At 43.4% G+C, this 19,694-nt stretch overlaps 1 protein-coding gene across 1 annotated transcript in view; it reads left to right on the top strand.

Moving 5' to 3' along the window:
* Positions 1-8,520, top strand: part of PID1 (phosphotyrosine interaction domain containing 1) — a gene marked incomplete at its 5' end in the record, with an annotated part of 82,880 nt that extends 74,360 nt beyond the window's left edge. The window contains one exon of the mRNA XM_084267558.1: positions 7,988-8,520. Within this exon, the coding sequence (XP_084123684.1) occupies positions 7,988-8,464 (477 nt within the window). The 3' untranslated portion in view covers positions 8,465-8,520. The remainder of the gene's footprint in view (positions 1-7,987) is intronic.
* Positions 8,521-19,694: the final 11,174 nt, after the last annotated feature.

Here is a 19,694-nt window from a genome sequence, read left to right as displayed (position 1 = left end):
CACATTGGGACCCAAGTGTCTCGGCAAGCTCGTTGGTTTGCCAGTTCCACTTGATTTCATTTCAGGCTCATCCCTGCAAGCCAAACCACAAAAAGACCTTCCTGTCCAGTGGAAAACAAAATACAAGAGGTGATCCCTTTTTTTGCTAACAGGAGATTGCAGGGAGCAGAGCTGGCACTTGCTGAGGTGGTGTTTGGGCTGAGTTAACCATTTTGCCAATTATTCAGAGACTCTGGTAGCTGGATAGAAGTTAGATGTTCTTAGATCTAACTGAGGACAGTAGTTTAATACCCAGGGTGGTTTATAAAGAGGCTTGTTGAGCAGCAGTCTGATGTAATAAACGGTGAAAAGCTCAGACAGTTGCGTTTCTCAGGGTTGAAGGAGAGCTCTGCTTGCTGCTTACTTACCCCATGCTGGCTGTTTGGCCTGTGGAACCATTGGGCTTTTTCTTGTTTGCTTTTGTTCCTCTCAGAGCTTCAAAATTAAGCTGTCAAGGGTAAAACTTTTTTTTCCTCCAGTACATTTATTTACTAAATCTTGGACTTGCCAAATGTCAGTGTTTCTTCCCCCTCTTCCCCGGGCACTGTAGTTGGTGTGGGTGATAGGGCTAGTTGTATGGGATAAGGAGGGCTCTGCTCCAGTGGGTCCTCTGCAGAGGTGGATGTCCCCTGCCCAAGCACTGTCAGTGGGAGGCCTGGCAGATCTGCTCTGGGAGGACTGGTGGTTTTATTTTGGCTGGGATCACAGAATCACATGTCTGTGTGCTCTGGAGTGTACTTGCTCAGAGATAGGACAGGATGTCAGAGATGTGTCCTGCACTTGATGTCCATTGTCCCTGAAATGTTTGTCCTACTTGGTGTCTGAGGAACGAGAGGTCCTTTGTGGGTGAGCTCTGCCCTGCATCAGAAGAGCCCTGTACCTGAGATGCTGCCCTGGCAGTTGTGGGCCTGGGCCTTGGAGCACCGACCTGGGATCGTGGTAACTCCTCTGCTCTGCCTGACACCATGTTAAAGGGCTTTCCTGGGCTAACTCAGAAGCAGCAGTGAAGCTGGTGATATGTTTTTCTTTCTACTGGGGATATGTATTCACAGTGCTCCAGCTCTGCCTTCTGCACTTGCTACTGCTACCTGGAAGCATGGAGCCTATAAAACCTGGGAGAGTAACGATGGATCAAAACTAACCACTGCTCATGCATCCTTTAAAGGGACTGAGTTGGAGGATTGAATTATGTCCAAAGTGACTGCCCTGTGCTATCACTTTACACCTTAATTGTGCATTGAACCCTTCCTGGGACTGAACTACGACAGGACCTGGTGCATGGTTGCAGCTGGGAAACATGTGGGAAAATAAAGGCACCTGTGACAGGCTGCTGCAAGTGTGGCCATGGGGACAGACGGATGATGGAGGGAAGGAGCAGCTGCTTCCCAGCAGTTGATTTCTCCAAAGGAGTTCTGAAGATGTAAAGAGTTGAATGCATTTCTTGCTGGGTTTGTTTATTTTGTTTTGTTTTCAAGGGAGAACTGCATTGTTTTAAAACTTAGGTTCAGCTTTTTTCCCACTAAAGGAGTCAGATGCTGGCTGTTGACTTAACTAGTGAAGAGGTGCTGACACTTCCAGCTTTTTCTGGAGCTACTCTTTGATTGCTCAGAATAAAACAGACTAACTACTGATGTCCCTTCCTACCTCCCTCCTAAACTGGAGGGTGGCTCTCAGAGTCGATGGTTATTTTCTGTTAAATGGTTACCCAGGTCAATCTGTTCTCCCTCTATAAAATAGTTCTCCACATATTTCTCCCAGCCACGTTACTGCATTTACTGAGTATTTCTGTGTGCTGAGGAGCTCTGTGCTTCCCACAAAGACCCTCGTGTTTGTGCTGCGAAGGCTTTGGCTGGATGGTGGGCAGTGTGTGTGAGGGAGCAGTGACAGCCAGAGGGAAACTGTGCAACCTTTTTCCTGAACTGAGTTAGTTTGTTGGGTCTTAAGCAAACGTTGCTTGAATGCAGTTCATGGTATTTGCTCAGTGATCTAGTGGAATGTCTGGGATATTTTTGTTTTTCTTCTGGAGCCAGAAAGGAGTCCTTGGCTCTAAATGCCAAAGCCGCCAGCCTGAGGCAGAGTCACTGTGCCTGAGGGTGAGGAGAGCAGAGCTGCTGTGGTGGTGTGGTGAGGAGGGCACCCTGTCTGGCACTGAGTGCCAGGAGCGGGGTGTGTTAATTAAAGATGGTGCAAATGACTCCACAGCTAAATTTGCTTTTACTGAAATGAAAGATGTGTCATGACTAACTGAGCTGCTGGGTAGCCCGCTGCAGGCCTGTCCCACTCATATCCCAGCTCCACTGTGGATAAAAAAAATCCAGTTTGAGAGCTCAAAGCTGTGTGACCCCCTGGTGAGCGCTGACCCTCCCTGGCTCCCCAGTGTGGGAGGCACTGTCACTCTGTGCACGCTGTATCACAGTGAAGCTCCCCGCAGGCCACCTTGTCTCCTGGCCAGCTTTCCAAATGCTGCACTCCATCCCCAGCCTTGTGGGATCAGCAGGCATCCTGGTGGGTCCTGCCAGGCTGCCCAGGGCAGCCTCTGAGAGTCTCTCCACCACAGCTTTGTGACATGGGGCTAACATGCTGTGTGGAGGGGAGCTATTCCAGGTGGCAGTGGCCATGGGGAAACATGCCTTCTTAACCTTATTTTTTCTCATATCTATATATATAATATATATAGAGATATATAAAAGTTTATCTCATATATATATAAGGTTTTATTCTTGTCTCTGAACTAAAAAGGTGATGTTTGGGATCCACCAGCACCATACCTAATGCACCTTCCTGATGCTTTTTGGAGGCATTAGAGTACATGGGACTGTATCCAGGCAGCTTTAGACTTCTCCAGATTGTGTGCCTGGTGGTACAGCTGGCTGCTGAGGCACAGGGAGGCTTGAGCACAGGTTTTCAGAGTAGCAGTTTTTTTGCAGTGTTTTCTGAACCTGGTAATGATGTGGAGATAGAGCTCTGGCCTTGACAATGCCTGTATGGAGGCTGAGTGAAGCTTGGGCTTCCTCGTCCTTTGTGTGCTTGTGTATTGCTAATGCAGACAGTGATCTGGTTTCTCTGTGTTCCAGCAACAATTCATAACAAAACATGCACACATCCTCCCAAACCTGCTTCTTGCTGATACTTTCTTCAAGTCTCCTTTGTATTCCTCTGACATGTTTTTGCGAGTTTATCTGATCTTTAGGCAGGTGCTTCTTGCCTTGCAGGGATGAGCTGATACTTTACTTGTTGACTGGAGGCTCTTTGTGCATCTTGACACAGACCCTTACAAATGATTTTCCAGTACCACGTGCTGGATTTTCCAGTACCACGTTCTGTTGACACAGAAAAAATTGTTCTGATTTCAGGAAGAAAATGTCTTGTTACCTCTCCTTGCCACACCTGTAAGTGAGGAGTATCTTACTGCCTTAGATCAAACATAATCAATTGCAACTAGATGAGATTTGAGGCTAAAAAAAAAATTATTTTAAAACCAAGATTGACAAAAGATACAGTCACCTATTAATAAGCTTTGCATAAGATTCAAGATTCTCTAGGACATCCTCTTGTCACTGCAAATACGCAGAGTAAATAGCTGCTGGCTCAAGTTCAGTGCTACATTTGGGTTTTGTTGTTTTTTATTGGTGGGTTGGGTTTTTTTTATTTTCTTTAATTTTGTTGATAAAGACCCTGGTGTGTAAGAAATACTTCACTAGTTAATTTTCCATATGGTCCTTTGATCATGGTCTTTGAATAGTGAGAGAGCCCAGAGTCCTGTGTGCATACATGTTCTTGTGCCAGATTCCTGTGCCAAGAGAGCATCTGCCCTCATGTAATGTGATAATCACACATCTTTACAACTTGGATCTGCTTTCTTGGAGCAATGATAGTCTATGGACCAGGGATAGGCAACAGAGAGAGAGGAAAAAGAATTTGGGATGCTTAACTTTAACTGACCAACTGAGGTTCATGAATTAGGAGCAGTCTGGACTTATGGTCTGTAGAGGAGTCCAGATCTCAAGTTGGATCACCACATGCAGGAGTTAAGCTGTTTTTTATTTCATATGAGCTATAAACAATGTGAGGTCAATGATAAAGAATTGAGTATGGAAAGTAAAACCCTCTTATTACTTCTGACAGATTGTGCTGCTCTAGAAATGAAAATGTCTATGGCAGCAGCTATATTGGTCTTTTCAAAGTTGGTAAGCTCTTGAGCCTAGTTATAGAAGATATTTTCACTCTGTGTTACCGGACTGAAGGGGCTGAAATCAGCAATGTCAAAATACTCCGATTATTGTGTGTGTGCTAGGACAGTGCCTGAAAGATGGTGTTGATTAATCTTCATGTCCTTTGATGTGAGACATCTCTACATGTCAGATGGCTGTAGTTGTGTTATGAAAGGGCAAAGTCACAGCATTTTTCTGTTGAGGACTGTTTTGTCAGATACTGACACTGGTGTTGGCAAGGGTGAAATAAGGAGCTCTTCAGAGCATCTCAGCTTTTGCTAAAGGTTTCAATGTGTGCAAGCAGAGAAGTGCTGAAACCACAGGTGTATTTTATGTCATGTTGGGTGACAGAGCCCTATAAGTCCATCCTTAACCAGTTTTAGTTCATGCTGGTACTGTCCCTGCAGTCATGCAAACATTAATAACTAAGATAGTAAACTGGCCAGGTCCAGATGGATCACTATGTAGCAGATAACACCTAGATGATATTTAATCATGAAGAAAACTTTGTTCTGAATAGGATGCTGCTTTTTTTTTTTTTTTGTGGCAAATATTCAAGGTGTCTCATCAACCCCTATATCCCTGTTCTGTATTTAGCAGGTGGCCGTGAAGCAATCTGTCTTCACTAAGAGCTTCATTAATGCTACCCTTGTGAAATGCTTGTATCTCAACTAGGAAAAAAATGATCATTTGTTTAAAAAGAAACAAAAATAACAGTAGTAGGTGTTGATGTTTCTATGTAAGACACAGTACAGGGGAGACTCTAAAACAGAGGTTTTGTTTATTCTCTCTCCTGTGAACTCATTGTAATGTCTAAGCACCTTATAAATATTTATGAATGTGTCCTCAAAGGAAAATGAAATTTATATAATGGAGATGCAAAGTGGTGCTAAAGGAAGCAACTTTCCAAAGGTTCCTACACAGTTATGCAGTGACAGAACTGGGACAGTAAATTACGTCCCATTTTCGTAAACAAGTCATCATCTCATCCTTCTTTTTAGTTACTTTTTCCTTGGCTGCTTTCAGAGTTATTCACTGCTTTTCTTCATGAAATACAAATACTTTATTTGTACAGAAAGGCATAATTTTTTTGGTAACTTCACACTTGGGCAGCCCACGCACGGATTGATGGCCAACAGGGGGTTGGAGTTAACGGCAGGGAAGGGACAGCGAGCGTTCAACTCAATTTATACTCCTGTGCGACAGTCTGCTCTGGTCTTGCTACTCTGCTGCTGGAGGAGCATCGCTTGGGAGCTGTTGGTGCTGAGAAGCTGCACCGAGCTGTTTGCAGCACCGAGCTCAGCAGCACTAACTGCCTGGGAAGCAGTTATACGCTGCCCAAGTGGGATGCAGCTGCCTTTGCTTTCCTCTCCCATTCCTCACACCTTTGGGGAAGGGCAGCTCATGTGCAGTCAACAGCTTCCTTTTGCCTGTAATGAAACAACTCCCTGCATTAACTGTTGTGCTTATTTCTGCATGCTCCAAGTGATACCGGTGTTCTCCAGACAGCAGCCGGGGTCACCAAATGTTGCAGTGGTGGCAGCATCTCTCCTGCGGCCAGGGATTCAGAGCTGTATTCCAGCAATGACAAAGTGCATGAGCAAGAGGCTAATTCTCTGTTCCTCGGGGCTTAAGGGCTTTGTACAAATCTCTTTGAAGTCACTGAAAGACTTCTGTTACTGCAGTGGGCTTTGAATCTAACCCCAAGTGCTCGATTAATTTACAGTGTGTGTCAGTCTTTTGTTGGCTGGCTTGTGAATATGAAATGGTGCTGAGCGAACCTTGGGAGAATATATTGGATGTGTAAATTTGCACACTGATCTTGATCTTTCTAAAGCAGTATAGTATGGCTGAGGATATATGTTCAAATACCCCCCAGTATATTGCAGACAAATTTGTCTTTGGTCCTGTATGTGCTGTTTGTGTGTGTTGTGTTGGCACAATGAGCTCTGAGGTTTGCTTTTAAGCTATTCTACAGTACTTTAGGGAACTCAACTCTCATCACTAATAAAATAAAATAAAGCAAAACGCTGGTAGGTCTTGCAGTGTTAACTGTTCTAGCTGTTTTGTTTCCCACTGTTCAAAAAAAAAATATAAAGCTTTATAAGATTAAACATATTCCCAGTGCAAAGCATGAATATTTATAGGCAAAGAATAAGATTTCCCATTTTGAAATGTCAGTGCTATGAAATTGCTTTTTTGGCAGGCGTGATTAAGCCACACGGACTTCCAATAATGTTTTGTAAGCTTTTTTCTTAATTATGGCCTAATTTTTGGTCTCTGAGTCTAACAAAACCTATGAAGCTTGCAGCAAAATATTTTTCTTGTGGAAAATTTTGTTTGCATGGAATAGAAATCCCGTATTCCTTGTGGGTATGATATTTTAATGCGTTTAAATGTGGAAAAACTCTGTTTTTTCTTTGCATTTCTTAAAGCATATACAATATAAAAATAGCTGATACTGTGTGCTTAATACAGGATTTTGAAGAAATTACTTTGGAAATTGCATGTGATTACTTTCTTTTTTTTTCTCCAAGTGCCTGGAGTAAAATGCACACGATGTTGTGAGACATCAAGGAAGAGGCACAAGATTCTGTCTCAACCAGTAACTGCTGCAAAAGACAAATTAGAAGCAATTTTCCTTTCATACAGTTGTTGTACTGTTCTGACTACAGCAATAAATAGAATAATCTGCATAATTGTATTTGTGTAGTGTTGATCTGTTTTTTTTTCTAGAGAAAATCCCTTTTCCCAGATGAAACAATCTTCCATTCAGCTGTAAGTGGAAGAAAGCCTCTTTAGCAGCTGCCCAGATATAGGGGGATGTTTCTGCAAAGGCTTAATACAGAATTTTGATGTGGACCTCTTGGTGAATTTGATTTTTGTGAACAACATACAATAAGGGCACTAAAGACACCTTGCTTTCCTGTGCAGATTGGATAACAGGTTATTTACTCCAAAGAGCTAGGCAGAAAAACACGGGCGATGTGATTAAACTACGTTATTACTAGATTATTTTTTTAACAGCATATTTTCTTAAATTGATGCAATAAATGCCTCAGCCCTGCTCAAAGATAGAATTTTGAACAGCTTTGAGCTATTCCTGGCTTAATGCTTAAGTACAAACAGCAGAAGTGGTGGAAAAACAAGGTCATTTTGGAATAAAAACATATTCAGTTTAAAGTCCTCTGCCGTGATCACGCTTTTCTGACCCCTTGCAGCATTGCATTGTCAAACTGGGAATGTCTCCCTAATGTTTGAAATACAATACAAATATGTTATCCAAATAAAGTAGAAAGGAAAAAAGTGACTAGCATCATAGCTACCTGGGGCCTTCTCTGCTGGCTTGCTAACATGAGCTTAGAGGCATAGTCGTGGGCTCTAAAGCTGGGCTGTCCAGGGGAGCTGGAGAGTGACATCCCTTGAAACTCAGAGGCTGAACATTTTTAACATCTGGGTTTGAATGGTGAAGTCAGCATCTGAAATAGCAAATATTTGGAAAACAATTTGAATCATAGAATCATTAAAGTGGGAAAAGACCTCCCAGATCATCTAGTCCAACTGTCCCCTTACCGTCTGTATTACTTACTAAACAAAACAACCTGTTTTACTGAAGAACGTGAGGAAACTGGGGAGTGTGCTTTTCTTTTCCAGGCAAAGGAAAGTTCCCTGGGCTGGCAGAAAGCAACGCCAGACTCTGCTCTCCGTGTTTCACCTATCTTTGCTCTTCTTTGCAGGTTACGTATTTGGGTAAGGTTTCCACAACAGGAATGCAGTTTTTGTCAGGCTGCACAGAGAAACCAGTCATTGAGTTATGGAAGAAGCACACGCTCGCCAGGGAGGATATTTACCCAGCTAACGCCCTTCTGGAAATTCGCCCTTTCCAAGTCTGGCTGCATCATCTGGACCTCAAAGGCGAGGCGACAGTCCACATGGATACCTTTCAGGTAGCACGTATAGCCTACTGCACTGCTGACCACAATGTCAGCCCAAACATCTTTGCTTGGGTCTATCGGGAGATCAATGATGACTTGTCGTACCAGATGGACTGCCATGCTGTGGAGTGTGAGAGCAAGCTGGAGGCCAAGAAGCTGGCCCATGCCATGATGGAGGCCTTCAAGAAGACTTTTCACAGCATGAAAAGCGATGGCCGGATCCACAGGAACAGCTCGTCAGAGGAAGTGTCTCATGAGTTTGAACCTGATGATGGCTGACTGGACTCATTCACGGTTCAGCAAAGGCAGAAATGGCCTAGGGAATGAGAGCTGATAGACGAATAAGCAACAACTGAAACTGAGGAATGAAAGGACTGCCAAACACTTGTCTGACCAGCTTTTTAAATCAAAAGAGCAATTCAGTACCTACAGATATGCATCATTAAAGTAATTACATTACCTTGAATTCTGCTGCTGTTGTAAAAGTGAGAAGAAAAAGTTCCCTCCCCCATCTTTCTCACCAATCACTGTCCCTTTCTCATCTCTGTAGTTCAGGTGCAGACCATGAAATAGAGTCATTCCTGTTTGTCCTACAGGACTGGTCAGGCAGTTTTATTGCTTGCTTCTCTGGCATTCCTAGCTGGAGGATGATGCACAAGAGCCAGTAGACCTGGAAAGCCCTAATTGTCCCTGAAGAGTCTTTCTCCATCGTGCATCAAAAAAAATCCTTTGACCATACGTAGGGTAAGACAGCAATACATAGCCTGTTAGACTAATGGCCTGGCATTATGCAGTTAATTCACATTTCACAGATTAAAAAAATGAAAGAAGATGCTCGTATGTACACATTATATCATATGCTATCCTTTATTTTATTAATTGTACCTTTTTTCTTAATATACCTGCTGCCACATCTTTCATCCAGCACCAGTAGTTGCAGTTTCAGACTATAAAACTGCAGGATACCAAAAAGAGGTGGGCAAAAACACTCCATGATGGCTAGGGGTACAGTGAGCCAGCACCGCTAGATGCATTTTCCAACCCTGACGTGCTCTGCAGGAGAGGGGCCCGCTGGTAAGACTTGAGGGACACTTGGGTCTGTTGGTGGTTGAACTGTTGACTTCTCATCAACCTCAGGTCTGAAGGGTTGCAAACATGGTGGCCTCAGCTCCATGTTGCTGGTCGAGTGGCCTTGCCAGGGTGGAGCCAGTAGTGCCTCCTTGCACAGGCGGGGCTGCATTACTGTGAAGATCAAAGGAAGCGGCCCCTTGGGAGTCAGGTTGGAACATCTGTTCTGGTTGAGAAGCTCATGTTAAGATTCCCGTATCTTTCCTTGTTCACAGATATACAGAGTCATGCCTTTCTTAAATGCAGATGTTTAATAAAACTCAAATAAATGGAAAAACTTGTTTCACTTGATATTTTTTAAGGCCAAGAGCAGCTCAGTAGTTTGCAAGTAATGCTGCTCCTTTATACAATTTTGTTCGTGATTATGGTAATGTTAGGGGCACAGGGGCACCTTACAGAAGCCTTAAAAGAAAGCTAATTCAAGCAGATAGCTCTGGTTTGTGGGTCTGTATGTTGGTATGTGAGAGTATGTCTTGAGTCCAGTGTTAAAGCATGGAGACACGTTGAGGAGGGCCCACGCTTCTCAGAAAATTGCTTGTTGCTTTACAATGTATGTAAACTGTTCTGCAGCATAAATGCATTCGTATTTTAATTAAAAAAAAAAGTTTTGAGTTAAAGCTTGGGAGTTTTAAGCTGTCTTTCCAATGCAAACTCTGTGGTTTTGTTTTACGTGTGTGGGTTGTGTGTCCATTTCATTTAGTGGAATGAAAATGTTAATTTATTTCCATTTGGTATTACATCAGTCTCCATGAAAATTACCTTTAATATTTTAATTTCTTTTTTTAAATATTTAGCTGATTATTGCCATGAGAGGGTTTTTTTTTTGTTGACTTTGCTGTGTATGGAGAAGACTCATTTGGAAGTGGAGGATCACTTTTGGGCTATATGCTGGTAAAATGTATGTGTATCTATTTTTGACCAAGACACAGTTAGGCAAAACTTCCTTCAATTTTTGACAATTTATTTTCTTTTGCTGAGAGCTGTAATCGTGTGTTAGGTTCTGTACTTGTTTGGATCATCTGCTGCCAAAGCTGCTGTGACTCAGCGTGTGAACTCCCCTGTTTCAGCCTCTCCACCAGCCATCCCTGCCAACAACAGAGAGGTTTGACTGTGAGTCCCAGCTCTTAACTGAGGGCTGCTCAGGAGTGGGAGGGGGAGAAGGAAGACACCAGCCCTCCTCACACAGGAGCTGAGATGCCTCCTGCCTGCCCTACAGAGGACTATGGCAGATGATTTGGGTTTGGGATTTCCACTTCTGGGGCCACATACATGAAGCATTGTGTGTGTTCCCGCAGTGGGAACACAGGCACTGCCTGCCCTTCTCACCAAGGTCAAAAGCACAACTGCACAGAAATATGGTCACCAGTTTATTTTCAGTCATGGTCTTTCCTCTAACATTTTGGGGTCTGCTGAAAATATCCTATCGCCTTGAGTCACTCACAGGCATGGGTTATGCAGAGTACCTGTTTGGATTGATTTATTTTTTTAAAAGAACACTTAATTTCTGTGAACAGTGCAGGCTTTGTTTGGGAGCAACACACAGAAGCCATAGACAGAAATGCAAAGGATTGCTCTGACGTGCTTTTGCTCAATGCTGAAGTGGCATCCTGCTGTTCTCCTTCCTTGTCTGGTCTGTGACTGGCAGCATCTGCCAGCAAGAGCCCTGGGCTCCCCCTTCTGTAGCCTTTGGCCATGTGGTGTTACCCAGAAGAGGAGTAATCTGGGAGTGTGATTTTTAACCTGTTTCATCTGCAGATCATTTCCTATGGTGATGCTGTGTGTCAGGACATGGTGTGATACCTTGATGCTAGCAGCACCATGGCGCACTTCCTCAGTGATGGAGATGCAGGTTACCTGGTGGTGGTTTTGTTCTATAGGAAATAGGCTTGGATTCAGAGAAAGCAATGCTTTTGGGAACACAGGGCTTGCCTGTTTGCTGGTTGCCTGTGTGCATTTGGAAATTTGTTCCTGGGTGCTGATTAGGATCCGTTACATGTGGCAGATGGTGAGGTGGCTGCTGTGTGTGCAGTCCTCGCTGTCCTAGCGTGGATTTCCAGTGGGTTAGGGAGGTCTCACAAGGGTATCTGATGTTATGTCTACTTTGATAATTCCTCAGAGTTTGGAGGTTGTGGATTGCATGAGAATTTTGAATGATAAAAATGAAATGAAAAGGAGAAAATTCTAGTCCTTGTGATTAGAAAATCTAACCCTTTGAAACACAAGCCATCTACTTTCTCAGGGTTGAAACATGCCAGGGAATATGAGGGAACGTGTGAACTCCAGTTTGTCTTCAAAAACATGACATTTGAAAAATAATCAGTATCATGAGTTTGGATCCTTAGATAATTTAGAATTCTGGCCAAATCCCTCTCTTTTATCAATACTAAGTATGTGATGCCATTTGCATGAAGGAGAAAAGCTTTTACTCTTAAATTGCAAGCATATCAGTTATCACTGAATATCAGTTGCCAATAGATAATGGAACGAAACATCAAGTTTTCCTTCATTTAATCTGTTGGAAAAGAAAAATCATATTTTTTCCATCAGAAGTAATTTCCAGTTGGCTAAAGACTTTCCTTTTCAACTACAAAGAGCACAGTTTTGGATCTTGTAGCATCCCGCTGTGGGTTGACGAGTTCCTTTGGCATCAGCCAGGGAAACATGTAAGGGATTTCTTTCCCTCTTCTGTTTGTAGGGGTAAGTAGAAAAGTGTCAAATATCTAAATGTTTTATTGGACCTGCAGAAAAAATAGAGTGCATTACACCCCAGCATCAATATACATGACTATCAGTGTCTGATCAAGCAGAGTTTTCTAACTACCTTAAAGAAAGAGTGCTATTCTATAGAGAGTACGTTTGCCCAGTTTTCAAGCTGTGAAATCTAAATATCTTCTATTCATACCAAGTCTTCTGTGGAGCTGTGAGCGAATGATTGTAGCTCAGGAGGAGCAGTTGTACTATGGGGAGGGCAACACATTGCACCAGCAAGCACAAATTGCTCAAGAATTGCTTAGATGTCTATGGGATGTTTTGCCTGTGGGAAAGGAGAAAAGCAGAGTTATTTCTTTCATGTTTTAACTCAAAGACACCTAAGAACAGCTTAATATTTTGTTTTGTTTAAAAAAACCCCAACACCACTCAAATACAACCAGACCAAAAAAGAGCCAGCCGTTTTCAGCTGGTTCTACTCCCTAACTTTGCAGTGGTGAGTGGCTTCATTTTTACAGCAGAGAGGAGTTGGATGTTGCCAATGAATTGCATTTAATTTTCCTAAAACCTACAAATAAATGCCATGTGACTCAGAAGCCCTTGATACAGAGGCAACCCCCTATCAGTCTCATACAAAAATTTTCATATCTGTTATTCTTGGAAGCTTTGAAACTTCAGTGTCTGTGTATTCACAGTGAATTTTGAGTTAGGAGGTTTGTTTGTAGGCTCGTATGTATGCATATACACACCTATACTCCTTGAAACAGCATTTTCTGTGTGAAGGACACATGTAATGGGAAGTGTATGTGTGAAGGCAATCTTGCATGTTAGTGTTGAGATAAATGATTTATTTCTTAAATGTCCTTTAGTGGGAAGCAAATTAACTTGTCTATCTACACGCAAAATTTGATATGCTATATGTGTTATTTACCATTTACCTCCGGGGATGTCCTGCTCCATGCCCAATTAACTGCTGTAAGAATGATGTATGGTTGGGCTCATTTCTCCCTGTGGCAGTGAATTATTAATTTGTGTGTAATTGGGAAGTGATAGCTTAAATGTATGGTTGTTATCCTGTTGACTAGAGTGTTCAGTCTGCCAGGAGTTTACAATAAGATTATATAACCTTTTGTGAACATAGGGACAGTCATTAGACCTTTTTTCTAATGTAATTTTAAACAGATACAGGGTGGTTTAAAAGTTCCTTTTTTTGTTAAAGTCTATTTAAATACTTATTTCTTTTTGTAGTACATTTGGTCATCATCAGCTGCTTTTACTCGTTGCCCCAAGGATCTTTTATCTCCAGGACATGACTTCTACACTGCCCTGGGGCCAGGCTGGGTGGAACTGGGGGCTGCTCCCTCCAGCCCCAGCAGAGGACATGGGCCAGATGCTCGTATCCCTGATGCTGAAACCACAGGAGTCTGCATGCCTGCATCAGGGCAGGTTGCTTACAGGAGAGCTCACCTCTGGAGGCTGGGCTGGGACAGGAGTTGCTGCATGAAGCTTTAAGAAAGTTGGGTCAGGTTTGATTTTTTTATACCTAAGTTCTACAGGCTAAGGTTAAAATTTGGGAAGACCTGTCTTGTATGGCAGTAATTCACTGTAAGTGCCATAACAGTTTCTTCAGTTAGGATTGTAATTAATTTTGATCAGGGCTGGTGAGGCAGATAAAATGATTTATTGAACATAGTTGTATGTTTGGAGAGATGTTATCCTGTCTTCTGCAGTTCCCTCTCTGAAAAGGGTTGTGAAATACATTGGAAGCACAGACACGATGCATGTGCTGGCCATGTGCTGCAAGCAGGATTAAAGCTGAAGGCTGTTAAAGCTGCGTGGGGAGTGGAAGGGCACCAGCAGGAACATGTGTATCTGTGGCAGAACAGAGATTCTTTGCTGTCTGAGCATGAACCAAGTATGTGAAAATCTGGTTAGTTCATAGTTCCTCAAAGGGCTCCCAAACTGAACTGTTGAGGTGTGAGAATAAGGTGTTGGAAGGCTTTCTGGGATCATTTCAGCAGAGATGCCCAGTACAGTTGAATGGTAGGAAAGTCTTCACCAGAGTGAGTGAATGTGATGTGCTCAGCTTCCACGGCGGCAGTTGGTTTAGTAATGCTCTGGTACAGCCAGTGCCTGGAGGCAGTGGGGTTTGTGTGGGTTGGACTCCTGCCCAGTGCCAGGACTTCACAGGGTGTGAGCAGCAGCAGCAGCGAGTTGCTGCAGTCTGATGGGACATGCTCATGGCAGGGTGCTCAGTGGACTCCTTAGGTGGCACCATCTCTGGCCATTATCTTTTTCCCTGATTTCAAATAGTTATGTACCTGATTTACCCTGCTGAAAGAAAGAGGAACTTCAAATTCTCGGCAAGAGATGGGGGTTGCTGCCAGCTCTTTTCACAAAGAATGGAAGGGAGGAGGTAAACTTCTAGTGTACAATTGAGGTAGCAGTAAATATACTTGGAGTAAGTGTCTCTATGTACTGATGAAGTTCTGGCAGGGAGTTTGAAGGTAATCCTAATACTGTGCTAAGCTTAAGGAGATGAAACCCGAGCCTGCCACAGGAACATTTCAGCAATAGGTTGTATAGGTGATTTCCAGTTACTGCTAGAAAGGTGGAGGGGGTGTCTGGGGAGTGTTTGCTTTGGGTTTTTTAATGCCTGTGGTGGAAGGTGTACCTGAAAAGGCTGTTAATGTTTTCTCAAAACTAGTCACATGTTAACGGGGTGACTTTTTTGTGTGCTTACATTGGCAAGGTGAAAACGCCTGTTGAAAACCTGCCATTAGAAGCATCCCCACTCTGATGGCAAAGGTGAGTGCCTTTTAAGTACTGTGCCCCTCACCTGGTACAGAAGCCACACATCCCTTCATGAGGGGGCTATTACTCCCTCAACCTCCACATTGGAGTGGGAAGATATTACTAGATAACTTTTATCTATTATGCTTTGATTTGCCTGTTACATTCTCTGCTATTTTCCTGGAAATCATATTGCTCTTGGACAGAGAGGAAACAGAATAATCTTTGCATAATGTGGCTGGTATGTTTGTCTGTGGGCAGTATAGATTTTCTGAGAACAACAGGCAGGAGTGGATTTTGTTCTTGGAAAGCAAGTAATTTTTTTTCAAAGTTGGTGTGGATCCCATGCGTGTGAAAAAGTAAGTTATCTCAAATTAGTCACTTCTCATTTAGAGATATTAGGAATAGTTTTAGACATGATTGTTGGGGATATAATTAATCAAGGTTTTCTTGCACAGTTGGGTACAATTGTTGTGGCTGAGTGCTTAGTGCCACACCGGTGCTCCTTGGCTCAGTCCCATCTTTGATGAATTCCAGATCTGGTGGTTTCAAGTAACAACAGCTTTTCCAGATCTCAAGATAATAATGAAATACGCAGAGGAAATTCAAAGGGAAAACTCCTCTAGAAAGGAAAAACGAGGTTAAATGATGATAGTGTCAACTGTAAGATATTTTTATATTCATAAAAGATGTCAGCCTATCCAAATGCAGAAACAGGTGAAATCTGAAACTGCCCTTGACTGTGCTTCCCATCTACCCAGGCTCTACTATATGGTTTGGAACTTGATTCTTTCTGGGATTTCCAGGTGGATTTCTTCGTGCTTTTGGAGTCAGCTCTGGCCACCCAAAGAAAAAATGTTTGCATCTCCCTTCCCAGTTTCTAATCGCTGCTGCTATTCAGTAGCAAAGCACTGGCATGGGACAAGCTGGAGCCAGGTCTGCTGTGAGAGGAGCTGCATAGTCCCTGCACCCTGCTGCAGCTCGGCCATACAGCTTTGCAGTCCTCTGTGTCCCCAGGAGGAGGTCACTGTCACTTCCAATGAACCCTGCTGTGCTCCCTGGGCCATCATAGTGTCTTCAGCAGGTAGCACACTCTGATTAAATTTGTATGACCTGTCAGAAAAATACATCTTTTTCTGCCAGTGTTGTGGAAGTGTTTGTATGGTAACGCGGTCGTCTCTGCTGAGCAGTGGGAGAAAGGCCACAGTCTCCTTCCTGCTGTTTGCAGAAAGATGACCAGAAATAATTGCCTAGTGTTGGCTAATTGTCTCATTAGAGGTCTCTGCTGATGCGTGGTAGAGGAACCACGGCTGTTCTGCCTCAAGTGATTAAAATCTCGATGTCGGGATGATGAAAAGGGGCAGGACTGGGGGTCCCGGTTGGTGCATGTATCTCTGGGACAGCAGCCACTGGTGGGACGTGAGAATGCTCATGGGGCCAGGACAACACCAGTGTTGCTGCCTGTGGGATGCTCTTGCAGCTCATCTAAGCTGTGGGTGGGGGTGCCCAGCAGGCGTTGCAGGATGAAGTGATGCTGAATTGCACTGAACTTTCCTCTGCCGGCACGGTCTTGTGCAGCAGGTCGCTGCGTTCCCTGGGCCTTACTTACAGAAAGCCTAATTTATGCCATTTAGAAACGTTAAGAACAAAGAGTTTCAGCATGGTTCACATCTTGCCTGTGCACTGCAGTGGGTCTGAGCTTAATTCATCAGCAGAGGTTTGTTCTGCTTGAAATCCTGGAGAGCGGCTTCTCTCCTGAGGTATTTCTTCTGACTTAATTGCCAAGTTTTAGTGAAATATGAAGTTCGTTGTTGTCTGCTGGAGCACTGGGGATTCTGTTTTGTTGGCACATTTTTCATGACCTTGTGTCAGCAGCATAACTAGGCTATGAGATAATTTGTATGCTTTAGATGAGCAGCTGTATGCATCTTAGCTGGAGAGAGAAGTAAGTAGGATCAGTCCAGCTGAGTTAATTAGGTAAAACAGAGAAATAACTTTAATCTTGTAGATTAAGTGATGTCAGACCATGCAAGACATATGCAACTTCCATGCAGGTGTAAATCATAATGATCTGACTTGGTATACACCAAGATTTAGTAAAAATGAGAGAAGCAATAGCTGTAAATCTGGGGGGAAAATAAAAAACCTATAGCCATTTAACAGCTTAAAAGAAAAAAGCCTTGTACCCTTATTTCCATGTCATGCCGTCCTGGTTTTGGTGGGCAGAGTTAACTTTCTTCATAGTGTATAGTAAGGGGCTGTGGTTTGGGTTTGTGCTGGAAGCAGTGTTGATAACACAGGGATGTTTTAGTTACTGCTGGGCAGTGCTTATGAAGATCCAAGGCTTTTTCTGCCCCTCACACCACCAGCAAGTAGGCTGGGGGTGCACAAGGGGACAGCTGACCCCAACATGCCGAAAGGATATCCCATACTGTATGGTGTCATCCTCAGCATATTGAGCTGCAGGAAGAAGAAGGGGGGTGAGGATGTTGGGAGTGATGGTGTTTGTCTCCCCAGGTCACCATCACACATGATGGAGCCCTGCTTTCCCAGGGGTGGCTGAACACCTGCCTACCCATGGGAAGTGGGGAATGAATTTCATGGTTTTCTTTGCTGGTCTGTCTGGCTTTCACTTTACCTATTAAACTGTCTTTATCTCAACCCACGAATGTTCTGGCTTTCACCCTTCTGAGTTTCTCCCCAGTCCTGCAGTTGGGGAGTGAGCAGCTGCATGGGGCTTAGCTGCTGGCTGGGGTTAAACCATGGCACCTGCTTTGGGTCTACTAGTGGCTTTCCACTCATTTCCTATTTGAACATTTGTGAGGTTGCAGGAAAGGAGGACCACTCTGCAAGCCCTGTTCCTCATCCTTGTGCTGCTGCAGGTGTCACGCAGTTATCACTATTGAATTTACCGGAATTCTGTTGGCCACAGGGATGAGGGTCAAAGAGTAGAGGAAAAACAGAAGCAGTAGACTTATAATGCTGCCTTGTAATGCCTCAACTTCCTCTCCTGGGGAAACTCTATGAGCTACTTTGAGGAGCAGTGAAGGACAGATTCTGCACTGGCTTTTGCCCGGCATAAACCTCCCCACATGGGAGGTAAGTGATGCTTCAGGAGACTGGTCTCTGAGATGTCACCCTGAGTAGACAATGGTTAGACATTGGCTCTGTACTGATAATCACAGCATTTTTCTCTTGTATTTCTGATAAAACTCAATGTATTGATTGTGTTTTCACTGTATAATATTTGGGTGGAGGAATCTTAGCTTAGCTGTCTTGGAAATCTGGGAACTACCTTGAAAAAAGGTTTAGGACTCTTTCCATATCTGTAGTTTGGAAAAGCAGCAAAAGCATGTTATTAAACTTACTTTTATTGAGTTTTATTGAGCCACAGTATCTGTCATCCCGGACATCTGTGACAGCTTCCGTGGTTTGGGTGCTTTCTGTGGAGAAAAAAGGCAAAAAGCCCCTGTAGTTTATTATAACAATGCAATTATTGTAATTCAGAGTGTGTAATGAGGTGTCACCTTGTTATTTCTTTCTCCTGTGTGCTCCCAAGGGAGCCAACATGCTGGGGAAGAGCAGGGCGTGCCCCCTTCACCAGCCGAAGATGATGAAATTGGAGGTGGCTTCACTGTCAAAACTAAGCCATACCTGTAAAACTAAGGCATGGAATGGGTAAGTGTGAGCTTAAAAAAAAAGGTGGGAGACTTGTGGAAAAACCTTACCTTGGCACCTACTGCATGAAGCCTGGTGGTCACAGAGGAGCTCCCCCTCCTTACGTTAATGGTCCCTGTTGGTGTGAGGTACCACATGATGGAAACCTCTTTCCTTTGCCTGACTGATGTTTTTTTGGGTTGCCATGCTGTGGCACATCCCCTGAAAGGAAAAGGAGGGTGATTGTTGCTTTAGCATTTTGTCACCTACTAGGGGATTTACACGGGATTGCAACATCATGAGTAGTTTTAAATCAAGTAGGCACTGCAAGGTTTTGTCCAACACAGTAATAAATCAACACGCAGTGGCAGAGAGCAGAGATGTCAGGAGAAAACCAGCAGAAGTTAAAGGCTCCATTCCTCAAAAGCTCATTACCCTGTTCTCATTTGCTGCTACCTGCTTCTAAATTCAAGGAGTTCCACAGTGAAGTGCCAAGATAGAAAATCTCACAATGCAAGCAAGAGAAAATGAGTTTAATGAGTGCTGCGTGTTCTACATCCCGTAATTTCACCAGTAAGCTCTCAGACTTGTAGAAATTGCTCCGAAATTGGCAGCCCAGACTTAATATCTGCTACCATTTTGCCATCACATGCAATTTTAGTTCTCAAGTGACTCCAATTTTAAACTCCCAGTGATTTAAACAGCTGCATTGTGCAAAGGCTGGAGTGAGGACATGCTTTTGTAATCAAGCAGCCCAACTCTGAATTTTATGGCGTGATGGTTACCGTGCCATTCAAACTATGCCCCATTACACAGAAGTGCATTCCTTTGATTTTACCAAAGAGACCATAAATATAACAAAAAGCATGGCTGGAAAACATGATTTCATGCCTGGATTTTTCAGCTCCTTCCTACTACAAAGAATAAATGAAGTGGTCTCTGAAAGGGGCATATCTTTGCAGTGAATTATGTTTGGATTATTTGTATGGCTAGCAGAGCTCATCATTAAGCTTACCAGAAAATACGTGCCTGTTACAGCGTTTAGAGGAACAAGCAATCCAGTTTTCAAATCAAAAGAATAAAAATGAAACTTCCTGTTTCAGCCATTTAATACGGTGGAGGCTCAGGGCGTGAGGGGAGGAAGTGCTTGTGCTTGATATAAAATTGTAAAAGATGTTCCACAAATGCATAAATAAAAATTAATAACCAGCAGTCATATGCT

The sequence above is a fragment of the Gallinula chloropus genome (assembly GCF_964237585.1).
Source record: "Gallinula chloropus genome assembly, chromosome: 8".
NCBI lineage: Eukaryota > Metazoa > Chordata > Aves > Gruiformes > Rallidae > Gallinula > Gallinula chloropus.
This window is presented reverse-complemented; position numbering and strand designations above follow the sequence as displayed.